This window comes from Dryobates pubescens, chromosome 18, assembly GCF_014839835.1.
Source record: "Dryobates pubescens isolate bDryPub1 chromosome 18, bDryPub1.pri, whole genome shotgun sequence".
Taxonomy (NCBI): Eukaryota; Metazoa; Chordata; class Aves; order Piciformes; family Picidae; genus Dryobates; species Dryobates pubescens.
The window spans coordinates 21,882,940-21,904,622 of NC_071629.1; the positions used below are offsets into that span (position 1 = coordinate 21,882,940).

The 21,683-nt window shown below is 55.5% G+C and overlaps 1 protein-coding gene across 3 annotated transcripts in view; it reads left to right on the top strand.

Moving 5' to 3' along the window:
• Nucleotides 1-21,683, top strand: part of PLS3 (plastin 3) — a 103,220-nt gene that overhangs the window by 74,764 nt on the left and 6,773 nt on the right. For 2 of the 3 annotated variants that reach the window (XM_054169308.1, XM_054169309.1), the window contains exons 4-13: nt 3,835-3,964; nt 5,749-5,881; nt 8,614-8,695; nt 9,994-10,159; nt 14,740-14,882; nt 15,704-15,730; nt 15,846-15,941; nt 16,935-17,130; nt 19,628-19,706; nt 20,837-20,951. In XM_054169308.1, the coding sequence (XP_054025283.1) occupies nt 3,835-3,964; nt 5,749-5,881; nt 8,614-8,695; nt 9,994-10,159; nt 14,740-14,882; nt 15,704-15,730; nt 15,846-15,941; nt 16,935-17,130; nt 19,628-19,706; nt 20,837-20,951 (1,167 nt within the window). The remainder of the gene's footprint in view (nt 1-3,834; nt 3,965-5,748; nt 5,882-8,613; nt 8,696-9,993; nt 10,160-14,739; nt 14,883-15,703; nt 15,731-15,845; nt 15,942-16,934; nt 17,131-19,627; nt 19,707-20,836; nt 20,952-21,683) is intronic. The other variant, XM_054169310.1, reaches the window with a different exon arrangement.

Here is a 21,683-nt window from a genome sequence, read left to right on the forward strand (position 1 = left end):
CTGGAGCCAGGCCAGGGGGGAATGGTTTGAAGCTGAGGCAGAGCAGGGTTAGACTGGAGCCGAGGAAGAAGTTCTTCAGCAGGAGGGTGGTGAGAGTCTGGCACAGGTTGCCCAAGGGAGGCTGTGGCTGCCTCCTGCCTGCAGGTGTTTAAGGCCAGGTTGGATGAGGCCTTGAGCAAGCAGGTCTAATTGAGAGGCATCCCTGCCCATGGCAGGGGAGTTGGAGTAGATGATCTCTGAGGTCCCTTCCAACCTGAGCCAGTCTGTGATTCCATGGAAAGTGCTAGATGCTGACCTGGGAAAGAACCAGATCTGTTTGTTGCCTTAAAAGAATAGAACAGGAGTAAGGAGCTAGAAGCTGGAGACTACATCTAACCTTCAACCTTCTTCCCTGAGAAACAGGTGAGAGAAAAAAAATGTCCTTTGCTTTATTTCCACAGAAGCAGAACATTTCTCCAGGGGTACTGCTCCCATCTCCATCCCTTCATCCTTTCCATGCTCTGATGGCTGGATACTGAGAGAGGCATAAAAAGCCTGGGCAGTACCTTAGAGGTTTTCCCTCCCAGCTAGCCTCTTTCTTGGCATTCCTTCATTTACCTTCACCTTCTGTTCCCTAATTTGTTTCCAGCCCCTCTGAACTCTTGAGTTCGGAGCCGCCTCGTAAGTTGGAGCTTGCTTGCAGCCTGGCCACACCTGCATGCTGGGGGCATGTTGGCAGCTGGTGGTTTGAGCTGGGCCATGACTCTTTAACTGTGCACCAACCAGGAAGGGAGAAAGCAGCCTCTTGTGCCTACCTTGGGATGGGTGGCAAGGGTCTGGGGAAAGTCCTGGGGACAGCTAAAGCCACGCAGTGGATTTGGAGAGCCAGAGCTGTTGCTGCTTGCTAACCCTCAGCACTGCTGCTGGGGTCTGCAGCTGTGCAGGCTGCAGTTGCAGTTGTGTTTGCAGCCTGATGGAAACTAATTTGGTTAAGTTTTCTGGGAGGGTGGTTGGGGTTTTTTTTTCTCCTTTCACCTTAGCCTGGAGCAGAGAAGGCTCTGGGGAGGCCTTACAGTGGCATTTCTGAGTGGGGATCTCCAGGAAGGCTGGGGAGGGACTGTGCAGAAGGGTTTGGAGTTACAGGGTGAGAGGCAGTGGTTTGAAAGTGGAGCAGGGGAGGGTTGGGTTGGACATCAGGAGCAAGCTCTGCACAGGGAGGGTGGTGAGACACTGGCACAGGCTGCCCAGGGAGGTGCTTGAGGTCCCATCCTAGGAGACATTCAAGGTCAATCTTGATGGGCTTTGGGCAACCTGGTCTAGTTGGAGGTATGCCCTTGGACTCAGCACTGGTCAGGCCACACATACTGGGTTCAGTTTTAAGGCACTCATTCTGAGAAGGACATTTTGAGGCTGGAGCAAGTCCAGAGAAGGGCAACAGAGCTGGGGAAGGGTCTGGAGAACAGGGCTGGGGAGGAGCTGCTGAGGGAGCTGGGGGTGTTGAGTGTGGAGAAGAAGAGTCTGAGGGGAGACCTCATTGCCCTCTGCAGCTCCCTGAGGTTGCAGTGAGGTGAGGCTTGGGCTCTTCTCCCTAGGATCAGGTGATAGGACAGAAGGAAATGGCCTGAAGTTGTGCCAGGGGAGGGTTAGGTTGGAGATGAGGAAAAATGTCTTTGGTGCAAGAGTGGTCAGGGATTGGCACAGGCTGCCCAGGGAGGTGGTGGAGTCCCCATCCCTGGAGGTGTTCAAGCCATTGGGGCCATGGTTTAGTGGCCATGGTGGTGTTGGGTTGATGATCTTAGAGAGCCTTTCAAACCAAACCCATTCTGTCATTCTCTGTCCCTGTGCTCTACAGGGGGGTTGGACAAGATGACCTTCTTGGGTCCCCTCCAACCCAATGCCTCCTGTTTTAAGCCACTGAAGGCTTGGGGTTTTTTTCTCACAGCTGCTTAGCTCTGTAGGACCTCAGGGCCAGCAAGAATTAAAACACAAGGTGTTCAGTAACACCTGCAGTCCTTCTGCATTGAAGCATCTCCTCTGCCCTCGAGGCTGAGGGTGTTTTGTCGGTTAGCCCAGGCCTGGTTTTAGAGGAAGGGAGAACTGTTTTCCTCCCCTTGTTTTTAGGCAAGGAGAAACTGTTTCCTGGTTTTAGGGGAGGGGAAACTGTTTTCCTGGTTTCAGGGGAGAGGGAACTGTTTCCCTGGTTTTAGAGGAGGGATGAACTGTTTTCCTCCCCTTGCTTTTAGGGGAGAGGGAACTGTTTCCCTGGTTTTAGAGGAGGGATGAACTGTTTTCCTGGTTTCAGGGGAGAGGGAACTGTTTCCCTGGTTTTAGAGGAGGGATGAACTGTTTTCCTCCCCTTATTTTTAGGGGAGAGGAAGCTGTTTCCCTAGTTTTAGAGGAGGGATGAACTGTTTTCCTCCCCTTGTTTTTAGGGGAGAGGGAACTATTTCCCTGGTTTTAGGGGAGAGGGAACTGTTTTCCTCCCCTTGTTTTTAGGCAAGGGGAAACTGTTTCCCTTTTTTTAGGGGAGAGGGAACTGTTTCCCTGGTTTTAGAGGAGGGGAGAGAGCTGTTTTCCTCCCCTTGTTTTTTGGGGAAGGGGTACTGTTTCCCTGGTATTAGAGGAGAGGGAACTGTTTTCCTCCCCTTGTCTTTAGGGGAGGGGGAACTGTTTCCTTGGTTTTAGAGGAGGGATGAACTGGTTTCCTCCCCTTATTTTTAAGGGAGAGGGAGCTGTTTCCCTAGTTTTAGAGGAGGGATGAACTGTTTTCCTCCCCTTATTTTTAAGGGAGAGGGAGCTGTTTCCCTAGTTTTAGAGGAGGGATGAACTGGTTTCCTCCCCTTGTTTTTAGGGGAGAGGGAGCTGTTTCCCTGGTTTTAGAGGAGAGGGAACTGTTTTCCTCCCCTTGTTTTTAGGCAAGGGGAAACTGTTTCCCTTTTTTCAGGGGAGAGGGAGCTGTTTCCCTGGTTTTAGAGGAGGGGAGAGCTGTTTTCCTCCCCTTGTTTTTAGGGGAGGGGGAACTGTTTCCCTGGTTTTAGAGGAGGGATGAACTGTTTTCCACCCCTTATTTTTAGGGGAGAGGGAGCTGTTTCCCTAGTTTTAGAGGAGAGGGAACTGTTTTCCTCCCCTTGTTTTTAGGGGAGGGGGAACTGTTTCCTTGGTTTTAGAGGAGGGATGAACTGGTTTCCTCCCCTTGTTTCTAGGGGAGGGGGAACTGTTTCCCTGTTTTTAGGGGAGAGGGAACTGTTTCCCTGGTTTTAGGGGAGAGGGAACTGTTTTCCTGTGTTTAGGGGAGAGGGAGCTGTTTCCCTGGTTTTAGGGGAGGGGGAAGCTCTCCCTGGAGCACTGCTTCCCACCTGTTTGTTGCAGAGCTGAGTGTTGCCTCATTCTTGGGTTTGTGGCCCCAGTCTTGGGTGTGAACTGAAGTCACATTCACAGGTGTGTGTTGCTTTCACAGAGAGGTTCAGGCACAGCAGCTGTGCCAGCTGGGGTCCTGCTGCATGTGTGACCTGCTCTGACCGCCAAGGGCTTCACGTTTTGTGCCTCGTGGCCTTTTGAGATCTCCTTGGCCAGGTGACTGTGTGTGAGGTCTTCATGCCTGATGCTTCTGGTTTCAGCAGGCACCTGCAATAGGTTTGAGAAGGTTTGGGATGACTGCCCCACTGTCCATGTTCCATCTAATCCTGCTCCACCCTCGCTGTGCCCTCCACCTTTGCTGCCGGGTTGGGTTGGTTTGGGGGTTTTTATCACCACCCAGCTTGCTGTGAAGCTGAGAAGAAATGGCTGCTTCTGTGGTCCTTTTCATGTTGTGGAAGAGAGGTGTTCCTTTACCTGACAGAGCACTTTGACTTGCAGATTTTCCAAGAGGTGAAGAGCAGTGACATTGCCAAGACCTTCCGGAAAGCCATCAACAGGAAGGAAGGGATCTGTGCCATCGGGGGCACCTCCGAGCTCTCCAGCGAGGGCACCCAGCACTCCTACTCAGGTACCACTCCCCCTTCCTGCTCCTCTCTTGCCCACCTGCAGCCCAGATCTCCAAACTAGCTGCTCTGTACACCTTTCTGATCCTCTCTTGGCCTAGTAGAGTCCAGATCTCCAAAGCAGGAGATCCTTACAGTGCCCTGCCCTGTTCTCTGCTAGCTGCCTGATACCACATCAAGGTGAGAGCAGGACAGAATGAGAAGGTCTTTCTGCCTGGCCACTCTCCAGCTGCTCTCTGCCTCTCCACTCTCCACAGTCCCCAGCCTGTAGAGTGGCTGGAGAGCAGGCAGGCAGAAAGGTACCTGGGGGTACTGGTGGACAGCTGCTGAACAGGAGCCAGCAGTGTGCCCAGGGGGTCAAGAAGGCCAAGGGCATCCTGGCCTGCATCAGGAAGAGTGTGGCCAGCAGGAGCAGGGAAGTCCTTGTGCCCTGTGCTCAACACTGGTTAGGCCACACCTTGAGTCCTGTGTCCAGTTCTGGGCTCCTCAGTTTAGGAAAGATGCTGAGATGCTGGAAGGTGTCCAGAGAAGGGCAACAAAGCTGGGGAGGGGTCTGGAGCACAGCCCTGTGAGGAGAGGCTGAGGGACCTGGGGTTGCTTAGCCTGCAGAAGAGGAGGCTCAGGGGAGACCTTCTTGCTCTCTCCAACTCCCTGAAGGGAGGTAGTAGCCAGGTGGGGGTTGGTCTCTTCTCCCAGGCAAGCAGCACCAGAACAAGAGGACACAGTCTCAAGCTGCACCAGGGGGAAGTTTAGGTTTGATCTTGGAAAGAAGCTCTTCCCAGCAAGAGAGATTGCCCTTTGGAATGGGCTGCCCAGGGAGGGGGTGGGGTCAATGTCCCTGGAGGTGTTTAATGAAAGCCTGGATGAGGCACTTAGTGCCATGGTCTGGTTGATTAGTTAGGGTTGGGTGATCAGTTGGACTTCATGGTCTTGGAGGTCTCTTCCAAGCTGGCTGATTCTGTGGTAATGCATGGTCAGCAGTGAGTAAATTCAGTGTGTGTTTCTCTGGTTTGTTAGCTGTGCTTGCTGATGAAGTTCTTGTGACACCAGGGGGACACAGGGAGGCCTCATAACTACATTTCAGTATCTGCAGGGGCCCTCCAGGAAGGCTGGGGAGGGACTGTGCAGAAGGGTTTGGAGTGATAGGACAAGGGGTGATGGTTTGAAAGTGGAGCAGGGCAGAGTTAGTTGAACATCAGGAGGAAGCTCTGCACAGCGAGGGTGGTGAGACACTGGCACAGGCTGCCCAGGGAGGTGGCTGAGGCCCCAGCCCTGGAGACATTCAAGGTCAATCTTGATAGGTTCTGGGCAACCTGATCTAGTTGGAGGTGTGCCCTTGGACTCAGCACTGGTGAGGCCACACCTCACATACTGGGTTTAGTCTTGGGTCCCTCACTCCAGGAAGGACATTGAAGGGCTGGAGTGTGTCCCTGGGCAGCCTGCTCTAGCTGGAGGTGTCCCTGCTGCCTGCGGGGGGGTTGGGCAAGATGCTCTCTTCCAACCCAGTGCAAGCTGTGACTCTGTGCACTTGGCTGAAATAAAGTTGTTGAGTAATAAACAAATGACAGGAAGATTATGGGAACTGGAGGGGAGAGTCAGATCCCTGTAACCTTTGTGTGGCTTATCAGCTGGTGTGGTAATGACAGTGGGGGGTGGGTGGGTGGGGGGTGTTATTTCCCTGGGCTCATTGTACACTGCTTCTTTTGGGGGGGGAAAAAAAAACCCTTTGCTAAAGATTTAAAAAAAAATCCCAAATGTAAGGTTTAAAATGTGCACTTGCTTATCTTAGAGGAAGAAAAATATGCCTTTGTCAACTGGATGAACAAAGCCCTGGAGAACGATCCCGACTGCAGGCACGTCATTCCGATGAACCCCAACACAGACGACCTCTTCAAAGCTGTGGGAGATGGCATTGTGCTCTGGTAAGTCATGGAACCACAGCATCAGTGAGACCTCAGAGAGCAGCAAGTCCAACCTAATACCTAACACCTCCTGACAACTACACCAGGGCTCCAAGTGCCACATCCAATCCCCTCTTGAACACCTCCGGGGATGGGGACTCCACCACCTCCCTGGGCAGCACATCCCAATGGCCAGTTACTCTTTCTGGGAGGAACTTTCTCCTCACCTCCAGCCTAAACCTCCCCTGGCACAGCTTGAGACTGTGTCCTCTTGTTCTGGTGCTGGGTGCCTGAGAGAAGAGACCAACCCCCACCTGGCTACAAGCTCATTCTAGGGAGCTGTAGAGGGCAAGAAGGTCTCCCCTGAGCCTCCTCTTCTCCAGGCTAAGCAACCCCAGCTCCCTCAGCCTCTCCTCACAGGGCTGTGCTCCAGACCCCTCCCCAGCTTTGTTGTCCTTCTCTGGACACCTTCCAGCAGCTCAACATCTTTCCTAAAGTGAGGGGCCCAGAACTGGACACAGGACTCAAGGTGTGGCCTAAGCAATGCTGAGCACAGGGCACAATGACCTCCCTGCTCCTGCTGGCCAGGATGCCCTTGGCCTTCTTGCCCCCCTGAGCACACTGCTGCCTCATATTCAGCTGCTGTCCACCAGTACTCCCATGTCCCTCTCTGCCTGGCTTCTCTCCAGCCACTCTGCCCCCAGCCTGTAGCACTGCCTGGGGTTGCTGTGGCCAAAGTGCAGCAAAGGGCTTCAGCTCCAGGGGGGAAGATTGGAGCCTTTTCACCTGGCCCCCAGCGGGAGAGGAAGGCAATTTACAGCCTTTTTCTCTCCCCCAACCTCCTATGATGGTGGTGGGGAAGGGGGGTTTGCAGCACCCCATAACAGCTTGTGAGGAGAATTTTCAGCCTCTTTCTCACCTGCTTTAGTGCCTGCTGTGTGTCACCAGGCTGTTCTGTGTGCAGGCACAGGAGCTGGGGCAGCCAGGCTTTGGCAGTCCCCGTGGGATGCTTCAGCTCTGGTGCCAGCTTCACAAGCTGGTGGTCTGGTTTAGTGTCTTTGGTAGGGCTTGAGAGTGGCTTTGCTGAGGGGGAGGAGGTGCCCTGTGGGAGCAGAGCTTGTCCTGGTGCCAAGTGAGCGTGATGTGAGGTAGCCTGGGGAAGGGCAGAGCTGCTTTCTTGGATCTTTAGACAGACAGTGACCTCTGTGGGAATGTTAGGGACCCTCAAACTGCACCCAAACTGGCCACCCTCTTGCTGCCTGTGATCCTAAATGCACTGAAGTTACTAAAGAGAGCTGATTGGACTGCATGCTGAAATGCAAAAGCATCCAGGGCTGCTAGACACCAACAGCTTTTTATGTGGGGGGGTTTGGGTTGGTGCTTTGGGCCTGGTGTTTTCATGCAACTCAGTTAATACAGTGGAGAACTGCTTCAGGCTGGAACTTCAGTGTCAATACTCAAAAGATACTTAGGAGGCTTCCTGGCACCCACCCACCCACCCACCTACCCTCCCTCCCTCCCTCCCTCCCTCCCTTCCTTCCTTCCTTCCTCCCTTCCTTCCTCCCTTCCTTCCTCCCTTCCTTCCTCCCTTCCTTCCTCCTTCCCTCCCTCCCTTCCTTCCTCCCTCCCTCCCTCCCTCCCTCCCTCCCTCCCTCCCTTCCTCCCTTCCTCCCTTCCTCCCTTCCTCCCTTCCTCCCTTCCTCCCTTCCTCCCTTCCTCCCTTCCTTCCTTCCTTCCTTCCTTCCTTCCTTCCTTCCTTCCTTCCTCCCTTCCTTCCTCCCTTCCTTCCTCCCTTCCTTCCTCCCTTCCTTCCTCCCTTCCTTCCTCCCTTCCTTCCTCCCTTCCTTCCTCCCTTCCTTCCTCCCTTCCTTCCTCCCTTCCTTCCTCCCTTCCTCCCTCCCTTCCTCCCTCCCTTCCTCCCTCCCTTCCTCCCTCCCTTCCTCCCTCCCTTCCTCCCTTCCTTCCTTCCTTCCTTCCTTCCTTCCTTCCTTCCTTCCTTCCTTCCTTCCCCACTTCCTCTCTTCCTTCCCCCTTCTTCTTTTTCTTCCCCCCTTCTTCCTCTCTTCCTTCCCCCCCTTCTTCCTCTTTTCCTCCCCCCACCACCTTCTTCCTCTTTTCCTTTTCCCCTCCTTCTTCCTTTTTCTTTCCTCTCTGGTTTGTCAGTTTTGTTTTGGCTTTCTGGTGCTGCTTTTTCCCTTCCCTGCTTTCAAGTCCTTCAGCACTTTTGGCACATCAGCTCAGACTCTCAAGTCAACCCTCGCCATGGCTTTTTTGGTGCCTCACAGCCCTGCTGTGTGCCTCCCACCAAGCCCTGGGGGCGTGTGCCTGCTCTCCTGCAGCAGCAGCTTCTCCTTGCCAGCAGCAGGGCATCCTTAGCCCAGGAGGAAACACCAATGCCGTGGCTGCCACAAGGAGCAAGGAGGCTTCACCACTTCAGTGCCTGCCCCCTGAATCATTCATGTGCTCTTTGTGCTCCAGCAGCTGAGCTCAGGAGTGGCCAGTGAGGTGTTTAAGGTTTCAGGGCTTAGCTATTAGTTACAGACACCTCCTTGGGCACCTAAATATTAACTCCTGATTTGCACAACCTTGATTTCTTTAAAACAAAGCCCACCCCAGGGAAAGGCAGTGTGTGTGGTGGGGAGGGCTTTGGGTTTTGCTGAGGTGAAAGAGCAAATGTTGATAACATGTCATTGGTTTTGGTTTTGTTTTGTGGTGTGTTTGTTGGTGGTGTTTGTTTGCCTGCCTCCTGCCAGCAAAATGATCAATCTGTCTGTCCCGGACACTATCGATGAGAGAGCAATTAACAAGAAGAAGCTGACCCCGTTCATCATCCAGGTATGTATCACAGTCTCACAGTCTCACTAAGGTTGGAAGAGACCTCAAGGATCATCCAGTCCAACCTGTCACCACAGACCTCACAACTAGACCATGGCACCAAGTGCCACATCCAATCCCCTCTTGAACACCTCCAGGGATGGGGACTCCACCACCTCCCTGGGCAGCACATTCCAATGACGAACGACTCGCTCGGTGAAGAACTTTCTCCTCACCTCGAGTCTAAACCTCCCCTGGCACAGCTTGAGACTGTGTCCTCTTGTTCTGGTGCTGCTTGCCTTGGAGAAGAAACCAACCCCTTCCTGGCTACAACCACCTTTCAGGTAGTTGTAGAGGGCAATGAGGTCACCCCTGAGCCTCCTCTTCTCCAGGGTTGCTCCCTCAGCCTCTCCTCACAGGGCTGTGCTCCAGACCCCTCCCCAGCCTTGTTGCCCTTCTCTGAACACCTTCAAGTGTCTCAATGTCCTTCTTAAACTGAGGAGCCCAGAACTGGACACAGAACTCAAGGTGTGGCCTAACCAATACTGAGCACAGGGCACAATGACCTCCCTGCTCCTGCTGGCCACACTCTTCCTGATGCAGGCCAGGATGCCATTGGCCCTCTTGGCCACCTGGGCACACTGCTGGCTCATGTTTAGGCGGCTGTCAACCAGCACCCCCAGGTCCCTCTCTGTTTGGCAGCTCATGTCTCTTGTTTGTGCTGAAATCCACAGTCAGAAGGGATGCAACCAGCCTGCTGGCTTCAGGCACTGCTGGGGAAGCCTGGAAAGGAGCAGGGTTTGTCACTTGTGTTCAATAATTCAGGGCAGCTTTCATTGGCAGCTCACAAGGGCATAAAAATGCTGAACTTCCTGGCTGCAGCTGGTGCTGCTGTGGTCATCCTGGGCAGGGCTGCCTCTTTCCAGCCCTGTGGCTTGTGGCTTTCTGAACAGCCCACCACGGGCATGCCACAGGATGGTGTTGGGAGGGGGGGAGCGGGGTGGGGAGTGTTTGTGTACCAATGACTACATCTCCAGCCTTATCCATGCCGGCACCACTAGAGGCAACTAACTCAGAGGCTGAAACCAAACACCAGAGGCTGAAATTAAACCCTGGTGCCCGCTGCAGTTCTTATTGATTCGGCCCGCTGCTGCCGCAGCTCCGGCTCAGCCCGCAGCCGGAGCGCGCCCGCGGGGAGCCCTCTCCTGCGCGCCGCCGGAGCCAGCCCGAGGGAGGAATCTCCGCTCTCCGGTGCTAGATGAAAGGCAAAGCAGCATCTCCCCCGGCTGTGACTCACCCAGCTGCGCTGCCGTTCGCAGGAGAACCTGAACCTGGCGCTGAATTCGGCCTCGGCCATCGGCTGCCATGTGGTCAACATCGGGGCGGAGGATCTGAGGGAAGGGAAGCCCCACCTGGTGCTGGGGCTGCTCTGGCAGATCATCAAGATCGGCCTCTTCGCCGACATCGAGCTCAGCAGGAACGAAGGTACAGCGCTCCCGGCGCCGGGCGGGGCTGGGGGGCACCCCGAGGGGCAGCCAGCCCCAACCCCCCTGCCGTGCCCAGGGGCACCTCACCCCACAGCAGGCTGCTCACAGCCACAGCCAGCCTGGCTGCAAACACCTCCAGGCAGGAGGCTGCCACCACCTCCCTGGGCAGCCTGTGCCAGGCTCTCACCACCCTCATGGGGAACAACTTCTTCCTCACATCCAAGCTGAATCTTCCCACTTCTAGTTTTGCTCCATCCCCCCCAGTCCTGTCACTCCCTGACACCCTCAAAAGTCCCTCCCCAGCTTTCTTGGAGCCCCCTGCAGATACTGGAAGGCCACAATTAGGTCTCCTCAGAGCCTTCTCTTCTCCAGACTACACAACCCCAACTCCCTCACTCTGTCCTCAGAGCAGAGCAGCTCCAGCCCTCTGCTCCTCCTCGTGGCCCTTCTCTGGACACCTTCCAGCCCCTCCAGATCCTTCCTGGCACAGAGGCTCCAGAACTGGCCCCAGAGCTGCAGCTGTGGTCTCAGCAGAGTGGAGCAGAGGGGCAGAATCCCCTCCCTGGCCCTGCTGGCCACACTTCTCTTGCTGCAGCCCAGGCTCTGCTTGGCTCTCTGGGCTGCAAGTGCTCCCTGCTGGCTCCTCTTGAGCTTCTCCTCCCCCAGCACCCCCAAGGCCTTTTCTTCAGGGCTGCTCTCAAGCCAATCACTGCCCAGACTCTATCAGTGCTGGGATTGCCCTGCCCCAGCTGCAGGACCTAAAGGAAAGGACAGTGAAGGGAAGTGTGAAGGGGCAATGTCTGCCCAGCAAGGAGCCTCAGGCACTGTCCTAGGCTGCCCAGGAGGGTGGTGGGGGTTGGTCTCTTCTCACATGCAACAAGTGAGAGTACAAGAGGAAACAGCCTCAAGTTGTGCCTGGGGAGGTTCAGGTTGGATGTTAGAAAAAACCTCTTCCCATCAAGGGTTCTCAGGCACTGTCCCAGGCTGCCCAGGGAGCTGGGGGAGTCTCCACCCCTGAGGGGTCTAAAAGCTGCATGGAGGTGGTGCTGGGGAATGTGGGTTAGTGGCAGGGGCTTAGCAGGGGTGGGGCTGTGTCTCAGTACAGAGAGGCAAAGAGCCTCAGCTCTTTTGAATATTTCCCTGTTATGAAATTAGAGACACAAATGAGGCCAAAATATCAACAGCCCTCCAGGCTATTGAGTAAGAGAATACAGTGGATGGATCAGAAGAAGGAAGAGGGAGAGAGAGAAAATAGAGAGAGAGAGAGGAGGGAGATAGAAACGGGAAGGAATTGTATTACCACCCCCCAAGACAGTTTGGGTCTGTGGAGGAAGGCTGCTGCAGCTTTGGCATGGAGGAGAGGTCATCCTTGTTGGCTGTGCTGTCCTCCAGCAGAGGAGGGGAGGGAGAGATCCCAAAGTCCAAGTCCAGGTCCTTCTCTGAGCAGCCTCTTCAGCTCCAGGAGCTGCAGCAGGCAGAACTTAGGAGATGGAGAGAGGCTTCCTCCTGCTCTGCTGCCTCCAGGCTCCATGGGGATGTCTTTCCTCCTGTCCCTGTCCTTTTCTCTCCTGGTGTTTTCTTCAGAGCTGCACTGCCCAGGTGTTTTCCTTCTCCTGAGCCAGGAGCTGCTCAGATCTCTTGTACTGTGTTTTAGGGATGTGTCCAGGTGGTGAACCCTTTGCAGCATCCTCCCTTCCCAGGGCAGCTGATGGGTAGGGCTGACCTTGTCTGGGCACATTCCAGAGAGTCCTTATCCAGTGGCATCTGCCCAGTACACATCAGCTGTTGTCTGGGCAAGCAGCAAAGGTGATTTTATCTTTGCTGAGTCACATCAAGAGAGACAAGATTGAGCCTCTCACAGGCTGTGAGTTCTAGGTGAGCTTAGACTTGGTCTCAAAGGTCTTTGAAAGTCTGTGAGGCTGTTTAGTCTGGAGAGGAGAAGACTGAGAGGGGAATTAATCAATGTCTATCAATATCTGAGGGCTGGGGGTCAGGAGGGAGGGCACAGGCTCTGCTCACTTGCACCCTGGGATAGGACAAGGGGCAATGGATGGAAAAATCCAGCACAGGAGGTTCCACCTCAACAGGAGGAGGAACTTCTTCCCTGTGAGGGTCCCAGAGCCCTGGAGCAGGCTGCCCAGAGAGGTTGTGGAGTCTCCTGCTCTGGAGCCTTTCCAGCCCCATCTGGATGTGTTCCTGTGTGACCTGTGCTGGATTCTCTGCTCCTGCTCTGGCAGGGGGCTTGGACTGGAAGCTCTCCAGAGGTCCCTTCCAACCCCTAACATCCTGAGATCCTCTGAGCCATGAAGTGATCACTTCTAAAGCTGTCATTCACAGCCTGCCACTGCCTCTTCCCTCCTCTGCTGAAAGGGGGATGCTCACCTTCAGGTTCCAGAGGGCATGTGCTGAGCTGAGTGCCCTGCAGGCAGGTTCAGGTGGGGAGGTTGTGCTGTCTGGGTGGTGTCAGCCTTGGAGAGCTGGCTGAATACAAGGCTCTAAGCGGAGGCACATCCTGGTGCAAGCTTTGTGGTGTGAATGAGCACATTGCTGTGTGTGGGCTGGGGCTGGGCAGGCTTCCCTGGTGTGCTTCAGCCACAGGTACATAAAGCTGCTGGGGGGTGGCAACAACTGCTTGCTGGTTAGAGACAACTACACATCTTCAGCAGCTGAAGGGGAGCTACAAGAAAGCCTGGAAGGGACTTTTGACAATGGATTGTACTGACAGGATGAGGGACAGTGGCTTTGGGCTGGGAGGGGGGAGATTGAGACTGGAGATGAGGAAGGAATTCTTTAGGGTGAGGGGGTGCTGAGAGAGCTGGGGCTGTTCAGCATGGAGAAGAGAAAGTTCCAGGGAGACCTTAGAGCAGCCTTCCAGTAACTGAAGGGCTCCAGGAGAGCTGAGGAGGGACTTGTGACAAGGGCTGGGAGGGACAGGATGAGGAACAATGGCTTTGAGCTGGGAGAGGAGAGATTGAGAGTGGAGATGAGGAAGGAACTGTTGAGAGTGAGGGTGGGGAGACTCTGGCACAGGCTGCCCAGGGAGGCTGTGGCTGCCTCCTCCCTGGAGGTGTTGAAGGCCAGGCTGGATGAGGCCTTGAGCAGCCTGGGCTGGTGAGAGGTGTCCCTGCCCACGGCAGGGGTGCTGGAGCTGGTGGACCTTTGCAAGGCCCTTCCAGCTCAAACCATTCAATCATTCTGCAATCTTCCTTAATAACAACCAAAAAGGAGGCCTCCAGCTCTTTGGGAAGGTGTTTGCAGTGGCTCAGATCCTCCCTGCTGCTGTCAGTGGTGCAGCTGAGCTCTTGCTTTGGTTCTGGTGCTTCGAGAGCGGTGCCGCAGCTCCCCGCAGGGCTCGCTTGGTCCCGCGCCACAGCCTCCACAACTGAAGCTCTGCAGATCATTCACAGAGCTCTGCTGTTCCTGCATGGGCTCTCAGGAGCCTCCAGCTGGATGGAGGAGCTTTGGTGGCTTTTCTTGAAGCTTCCCAGCTGTGCAGTAGTTTGGCTTGGGCTGGAAATGCAGGGCAGGGGGGAAGCAATGGGTAGCTGGAAGGGCACTTCTCGTGGTTTCTTCCCTGTGTCAGTCAGGGAGAGGTAAATTTGCATTTAGCCTGCTCTCATCAGTTGAAAAGGCTGCATGGGCAAGCCAGGGAATTGTGTTCTATGAGAAAATGGAAAATAGTCCCCACACACTTTCCTAAGTTGGGAAAAAACTCCACTACTGTTCAGATTGTTTGGACTTAACCAATAGTTGGTTATTGTCCTCCCCTTCTGCCCCTGGAATCATGGAATCATAGAATTATAGAATCAACCAGGGTGGAAAAGACCTCAGAGATCATCAAGTCCAACCTAGTACCTAACCCTTCCTGACAACTAAACCATGGCTCCAAGTGCCACATCCAATCCCCTCTTGAACACCTCGAGGGATGGGGACTCCACCACCTCCCTGGGCAGCACATTCCAATGGCCAATCTCTCTTGCTGGGGAGAACTTTCTCCTCCCCTCCAGCCTAACCCTCCCCTGGCATAACTTGAGACTGTGTCTTCTTGTTCTGGTGCTGGGTGCCTGGGAGAAGAGACCAACCCCCACCTGGCTACAACCTCCCTTCAGGTAGAGATAGACAGCAAGAAGGTCTCCCCTGAGCCTCCTCTTCTGCAGGCTAAGCAACCCCAGCTCCCTCAGCCTCTCCTCACAGGGCTGTGCTCCAGACCCCTCCCCAGCTTTGTTGCCCTTCTCTGGACACCTTCAAGTCTCTCAAAGTCCTTCTTAAACTGAGGGGCCCAGAACTGGCCACAGGACTCCAGGTGTGGCCTAACCAATGCAGAGTACAGGGGCACAATGACTTCCCTGCTCCTGCTGGCCACACTGTTCCTGATGCAGGCCAGGGTGAGTGAGCTGCTCTGTGTCTGCCAGGGATGGCCTCACTTCTTCCTGTCCTCTTGTGCTGCCACTGGTTGCCTGGGAGAAGAGACCAAAGATGCTGCTGTAACTCTGAATTCTGGTGTGCAGGTTTGCCTCTGGCAAACTCCTTCCTTCCTTCCTTCCTTTCTTCCCCTCACAAGGACTTTCTCTTCCCTAGCACTGGCTGCCTTACTTCGTGATGGGGAGAATCTGGAGGACCTTATGAAGCTCTCCCCAGAGGAGCTGCTCCTAAGATGGGCCAACTTCCACTTGGAAAACGCAGGCTGGCACAAAATCAATAACTTCAGCTCAGATATCAAGGTACTGAGAGCTCTCCTGAGTGGCAAAAGAAGGGAACCAAGGCCCTCCTGTGCCCTACACTGGGCTGAGAATGGGAGTGCAGGGGTTTGCAGCTGTTTTCCCCCGTGAGGGGGTTGGCCCTGTTCAAGCTCAGCACTCACAGGGTGGTGGCTCCTGGGGCAATGGGGGTTCTTGTTTTCCTTTGGACACTGACCTCAGCACATGGCCAGAAGCTTTGAGGAGGAGAAAGAAAACTGAAGGTTAAAGGGCTGTTGGGGGTGGAAAGAAAACCACTTGATAACTGAGGTGCCTGGGGAGCCCAGAGCCCACCCCTCTGTATGCACCTCTGGGCACTCTGATTGCCAGCTTCCAAACTGCTCAGCAGCTTTGCTGATAGCTGGTGGCTTCCCTGGTGCAACCCACAGGCTGTGAGGTCTGTGCTGAGGTCCTTCTTAGTGCTGAGGCCTAAAAGGACTTGTAGCTGATAAATAATTACTGCAGCTGTTTGCTCCTCCTAGTCTGTGCCAGGCCCTGGCTTCTCTCCTTTAAGGAGTTCTAGCTAATGGGTAGGCACAGGAGAAGACCTTCAGACTTCTCAGAATCAGCTTTGCCTCTGTGGGGCCATTGGCATTGTTGCTGTGGCCTTCTTTAGGGGTTAGGGCTGCCTTGGGGTAGCCCTGGCAGAAGAAGCAGCCTGGGGTCCCTGCCTGCTTCAGCTGTGGCACCAGAGCTGGCAGCAAATAGTTGAACTCCACAATTTGCATCCTGACTGTTCCTAACCTTTTGCCTTTCTCTTTCCTTTCCTGCTGCCTGGATTTCTTCCCCTTGTGCTCTCCTTTAAGCTTACAGATTTTGGTAACTCAGTGAAGGTACTCAGCTGTGCACAGTGACTGGTTAAAATGAGCCTGCAATGGGTGGGGGTGGTGGTGATGTTCACTGCTGTGGGGGGAGACCTGAAGTTTGTGTTTTTTCATCCCTTTCCAGGATTCCAGAGCCTATTTCCACCTCCTCAATCAAATTGCACCTAAAGGGCAGAAGGAAGGAGAGCCTCAGATCGATATTAACATGTCTGGTTTCAATGTAAGTGTCCAGGCTGTCCTGTCCTCCTGCCACAAGCCACCCCTGCCCTGTCACTGCCCTCTGACCTCTGGCTAACCTGCCAGCTGAGTTTCTGGAGTGTCTAAGGTGTCAGTGGGCCTGGCACACCTGGAGTGCCTGCTGAAGGAGTGCTTGGTGCAGGCCTGGTCACTGCCTGCCAGGTAACAAACAGGACTGGGAGAGCATCTGTGGCTTTGCTCCATCTGGGAGCTTGCTGCCTTCTGCTTGTGAGCATCTAAGGGCAAGGAGCACAACAGTTGGAAAGAACAGAAACTTGGGGAGTGACAGGATCCCAGGATGGTGGGGGCTGGAAGGGGGCTCTGGAGATTGAGCACAACCCCCCTGCCAGAGCAGTGTCACCCAGGGCAGGTCACCCAGGAACACATCCAGGAGGAGTTTGAGTCTCCAGAGCAGGAGACTCCACAACCTCTCTGGGCAGCCTGCTCCAGGGCTCAGCACCCTCTCACCAAAGAGGCTTTTCCTCATATTGAGGTGGAACCTCCTGGGTTCTACTTTGTGTCCACTGCCTCTTGTCCTCTCACAGGACACCTCTGAAAAGAGCCTGGCCCCTTCCTCTTGACCCCCAGCCCTCAGCTATTGATAGACATTGATCAGATCCCTCTCAGCCTTCTCCTCTCCAGACTAAACAGCCCCAGGGCTCTCAGCCTCTCCTCACCAGGCAGTGCTGCAGTCCCATAAATATCTGAGGGCTGGGGGTCAGGAAGGAGGGGACAGCCTCTGCACCCTGAGATAGGACAAGGGGCAGTGGATGGAAACTGCAGCACAGGAGGTTCCACCTCAACATGAGGAGGAACTTCTTCCCTGTGCTCCTGCTCTGGCAGGGGCTTGGACTCGATGGCCTTTGGAGGTCCCTTCCAACCCCCTAACCTCCTGTGATGGCCGCACACAGCAAGTCAGGAGCTTCCCATCTGCTTTGCTTTGTGTCCTGACCTCTTTGCCCGGCTGCCCTGGCAGGAGAAGGATGACCTGAGGAGGGCAGAGTACATGCTGCAGCAGGCGGAGCGCCTGGGCTGCCGGCAGTTCGTCACTCCGGCCGACGTGGTCAGCGGCAACCCCAAGCTCAACCTGGCCTTCGTCGCCAACCTCTTCAACAAGTACCCAGCACTCACCAAGCCTGAGAACCAGGACATCGACTGGACCCTGCTGGAAGGTGAGGGCCCTGCTGGCAGGTGAGGGTCCTGCTGGCAGGTGAGGGTCCTGCTAGCAGGTGAGGGTCCTGCTGGAAGGTGAGGGCCCTGCTGGAAGGTGAGGGCCCTGCTGGCAGGTGAGGGCCCTGCTGGAAGGTGAGGGCCCTGCTGGCAGGTGAGGGTCCTGCTGGCAGGTGAGGGCCCTGCTGGCAGGTGAGAGCCCTGCTGGCAGGTGAGGGCCCTGCTGGCAGGTGAGGGTCCTGCTGGCAGGTGAGGGTCCTGCTGGCAGGTGAGGGCCCTGCTGGCAGGTGAGGGTCCTGCTGGCAGGTGAGGGACTTGCTGGCAGGTGAGAGCCCTGCTGGCAGGTGAGGGTCCTGCTGGAAGGTGAGGGTCCTGCTGGCAGGTGAGGGCCCTGCTGGCAGGTGAGGGTCCTGCTGGCAGGTGAGGGTCCTGCTGGAAGGTGAGAGCCCTGCTGGCAGGTGAGGGCCCTGCTGGCAGGTGAGAGCCCTGCTGGCAGGTGAGGGTCCTGCTGGCAGGTGAGGGACTTGCTGGCAGGTGAGAGCCCTGCTGGCAGGTGAGGGTCCTGCTGGAAGGTGAGGGTCCTGCTGGCAGGTGAGGGCCCTGCTGGCAGGTGAGGGTCCTGCTGGAAGGTGAGGGTCCTGCTGGCAGGTGAGAGCCCTGCTGGCAGGTGAGGGTCCTGCTGGCAGGTGAGGGTCCTGCTGGCAGGTGAGGGCCCTGCTGGCAGGTGAGGGTCCTGCTGGCAGGTGAGGGCCCTGCTGGCAGGTGAGGGCCCTGCTGGCAGGTGAGGGACTTGCTGGAAGGTTAGGACCCTGCTGGCAGGTGAGGGTCCTGCTGGCAGGTGAGGGTCCTGCTGGCAGGTGAGGGTCCTGCTGGCAGGTGAGGGACTTGCTGGAAGGTGAGGGTCCTGCTGGCAGGTGAGGGTCCTGCTGGCATGTGAGGGTCCTGCTGGCAGGTGAGGGCCCTGCTGGCAGGTGAGGGTCCTGCTGGCAGGTGAGGGCCCTGCTGGCAGGTGAGGGTCCTGCTGGCAGGTGAGGGTCCTGCTGGCAGGTGAGGGACTTGCTGGAAGGTTAGGACCCTGCCAGCCACGGTGGCGATGGATCAGTGGCGAAAGGCAAAGCCTTGGGTCGCAGCAGGCTGCGCTCCCCCTGCTGGGCAACCAGCACCAGAACAAGAGGACACAGTCTCAAGCTGTGCCAGGGGAGGTTTAGGCTGGAGGCGAGGAGAAAGTTCTTCCCAGCAAGAGAGATTGGCCCTTGGGATGTGCTGCCCAGGGAGGTGGTGGAGTCACCATCCCTGGAGGTGTTCAAGAGGGGATTGGATGTGGCACTGGGAGCCATGGTTCAGTTGTCAGGAGGTGTTGGGTGACAGGATGTGCTTGATGATCTCTGAGGCCTTTTCCAACCTTATTGATTCTGTGATTCTGTGAAGTGAGCTGAGGCTGCCATGGGTGTTGACTGCCTTGGGGTGGATGAGGAGGGCACGTGAGAGCATGTGTAGCTGCTCTGACCCTGATGTGGAGCCTCAACTTGTTAGGAGCACTGCCAGCAACCTGTCAATCCCCATGCCAGGGCTAGGGATGTTTTGCCATTCCCTGGGATGGACAGAGAGCACCTCAGTAATGCAACAAGATCATAGAACTGTCAGGGCTGGAAGGGACCTCAAGGCTCAGCCAGTTCCAACCCCCCTGCCATGGGCAGGGACACCTCACACTACAGCAGGTTGCTCACAGCCACAGCCAGCCTGGCTGCAAACACCTCCAGGCAGGAGGCTTCCACCACCTCCCTGGGCAGCCTGTGCCAGGCTCTCACCACCCTCATGGGGAACAACTTCTTCCTAACATCCAATCTCAATTTCCCCACTTCCAGTTCTGCTCCATCCCCCCAGTCCTATCACTCCCTGATACCCTACAAAGTCCCTCCCCAGCTTTCTTGGAGCCCCCTGCAGATCCTGGAAGGCCACAAGAAGATCTCCTGGGAGCCTTCTCCTCTCCAGCCTGCACAACCCCAACTCCCTCAGTCTGTCCTCATAGCAGAGCAGCTCCAGCCCTCTGCTCATCCTCGTGGCCCTTCTCTGGCCACCTTCCAGCCCCTCCAGATCCTTCCTGGCACAGAGGCTCCAGAACTGGATGCAGTACTCCAGATGTTTGTGGGAGCTCTGGTCGCTGGCAGAATTGGGCTTAGGGCTTAGGCTTCCCTGGCTCCCAGGCAGCAGTCAGCTAACACCCATGGGGAAGACCTTCCAGCTGCTTTTTCTTGCATCAGGTGCACAAGGCAAACTCTTCTGTGGCCTGGGGAGGTCAAACTGGCAGCCAAAACCTGGCATCAGGGCAACTTCATTCCTTTGAAGGAATGGGGGTGTAGGGGGTGGGAAATACCCATTTTCTGCTCAAGAATCTAATCAATGAGCTGTGCTGCTCGAGGCTCCCTGCCTTGCAAGGTGGAAAACTCTGTGGCCCTGGGGGGTTGCAGAAGTGGCCTGACCCTGTCTCCTGTGATCTAGGAGAGACTCGTGAGGAACGGACCTTCCGCAACTGGATGAACTCCCTCGGCGTCAACCCCCACGTCAACCACCTCTACGGGTGAGGGACAGCCTCCTGGCACAGGCACAGCTGGGCAGGGGGCAGGAAAAGAGCCAGAAAGGGGGAGAAGAGCAAGGAGGCAGAAGGGGGAAAAGGAAAAGAGGCAGAAAAGGGGAAAGGGAAAAGGGGCAGAAGGGGGGAAAAGGAAAGAGGCAGAAGGGGGAGAAAAGGAAAAGAGGCAGAAGGGGAGGGAAAGGAAAGAGGCAGAAGGGGGAAAAGGAAAGAGGCAGAAGGGGGGAAAGGAAAGAGGCAGAAGTGGGAAAAGGAAAGAGGCAGAAGGGGGAGAAAAGGAAAAGAGGCAGGAGGGGGAGAAAAGGAAAAGAGGCAGAAAGGGTAAAAGGAAAGAGGCAGAAAAGGGGAAAGGGAAAAGAGGCGGGGGGGAGAAAAGGAAAAGGCAGAAAGGGGAAAAGGAAAGAGGTGGGAAAGGGAAAAGAGGCAGAAAGGGGAGAAAAGAAAAAGAGGCAGAAAGGGGGAAAGGGAAAAGAGGCAGAAAGGGGAGAAAGGGAAAAGAGGCAGAAAGGGGAGAAAGGGAAAAGAGGCAGAAAGGGGAGAAAAGAAAAAGAGGCAGAAAGGGGGAAGAGAAAAGAGGCAGAAAGGGGAGAAAGGGAAAAGAGGCAGAAAGGGGAGAAAGGGAAAAGAGGCAGAAAGGGGAGAAAGGGAAAAGAGGCAGAAAGGGGAGAAAGGGAAAAGAGGCAGAAAGGGGGAAAGGGAAAAGAGGCAGAAAGGGGGAAAGGGAAAAGAGGCAGAAAGGGGAGAAAGGGAAAAGAGGCAGAAAGGGGAGAAAGGGAAAAGAGGCAGGAATGGGGGAAGGGAAAAGAGGCAGAAAGGGGCAAAAGAGTCCCTCCCAGCTTTCTTGAAGCCCCCTTCAGGTACTGGAAGGCTGCTCTAAGGTTTCCCTGGACAGCCTGAACAGCCCCAACTCTCCCAGCCTGTCCCCAGAGGGGAGCTTCTGCAGCCCTCTGATCACCTTTGTGGGCCACTCTGGAGCCTCTCCAGCAGCTCCAGGTCCTTCTTGTGCTGGGTTTCATTTTAGAGTAGCTGAAAGTGCAACAACTGTGAAGTGTCATTAATTATTCTTGGTGTGTCAGAGCACATTTAACTCTTGGGACATTTGTTGTTTCCCCCTCCAGTGATCTCCAGGATGCCCTGGTAATACTGCAGCTGTATGAAAAGATCAAGGTCCCTGTTGACTGGAATAAGGTCAATAAACCTCCATACCCCAAGCTGGGAGCAAACATGAAAAAGGTGAGAATTGCAAAGGACTTGAAAAGAAGCTGTGCACACTGAATCACAGGCTCACAGGATGTTAGGGCTTGGAAGGGACCTCTGATCATCAAGTCCAACCCCCCTGCAGGAGCATAGAATCCAGCACAGGTCACACAGGAACACATCCAGAGGGGGCTGGAAAGGCTCCAGAGAAGGAGACTCCACAACCTCTCTGGGCAGCCTGCTCCAGGGCTCTGGGACCCTCACAGGGAAGAAGTTCCTCCTCATCTTGAGGTGGAAACTCCTGTGCTGGAGTTTCTATCCATTGCTCCTTGTCCTATCCCAGGGCACAGTGAGCAGAGGCTGTCTCCTCCCTCCTGACCCCCAGCTCTCAGATACTTATAGACATTGATCAGATCCCTCTCAGCCTTCTCCTCTCCAGACTAAACAGCCCCAGGGCTCTCAGCCTCTCCTCCCCAGGCAGTGCTGCAGTCCCTTCAGCACCCTTGAAGCCCTTCCTTGGACTCTCCCCAGCAGATCCCTGTCCCTCCTGAACTGGGGAGCCCAGACCTGGATGCAACATTCCAGGGGAGGTCTCAGCAGGGCAGAGCAGAGGGGGAGGAGAACCTCCCTGGCTCTGCTGGACACACTCCTGAATGCCCCCAGGACCCCATTGGCCTTCTTGGCCCCCAGGGCACATTGCTGTCCCATGCAGAACTTGTTGCCCAGCATCATTCCCAGGTCCTTCTCCAGGTCCTCCCAGGAAGTTGA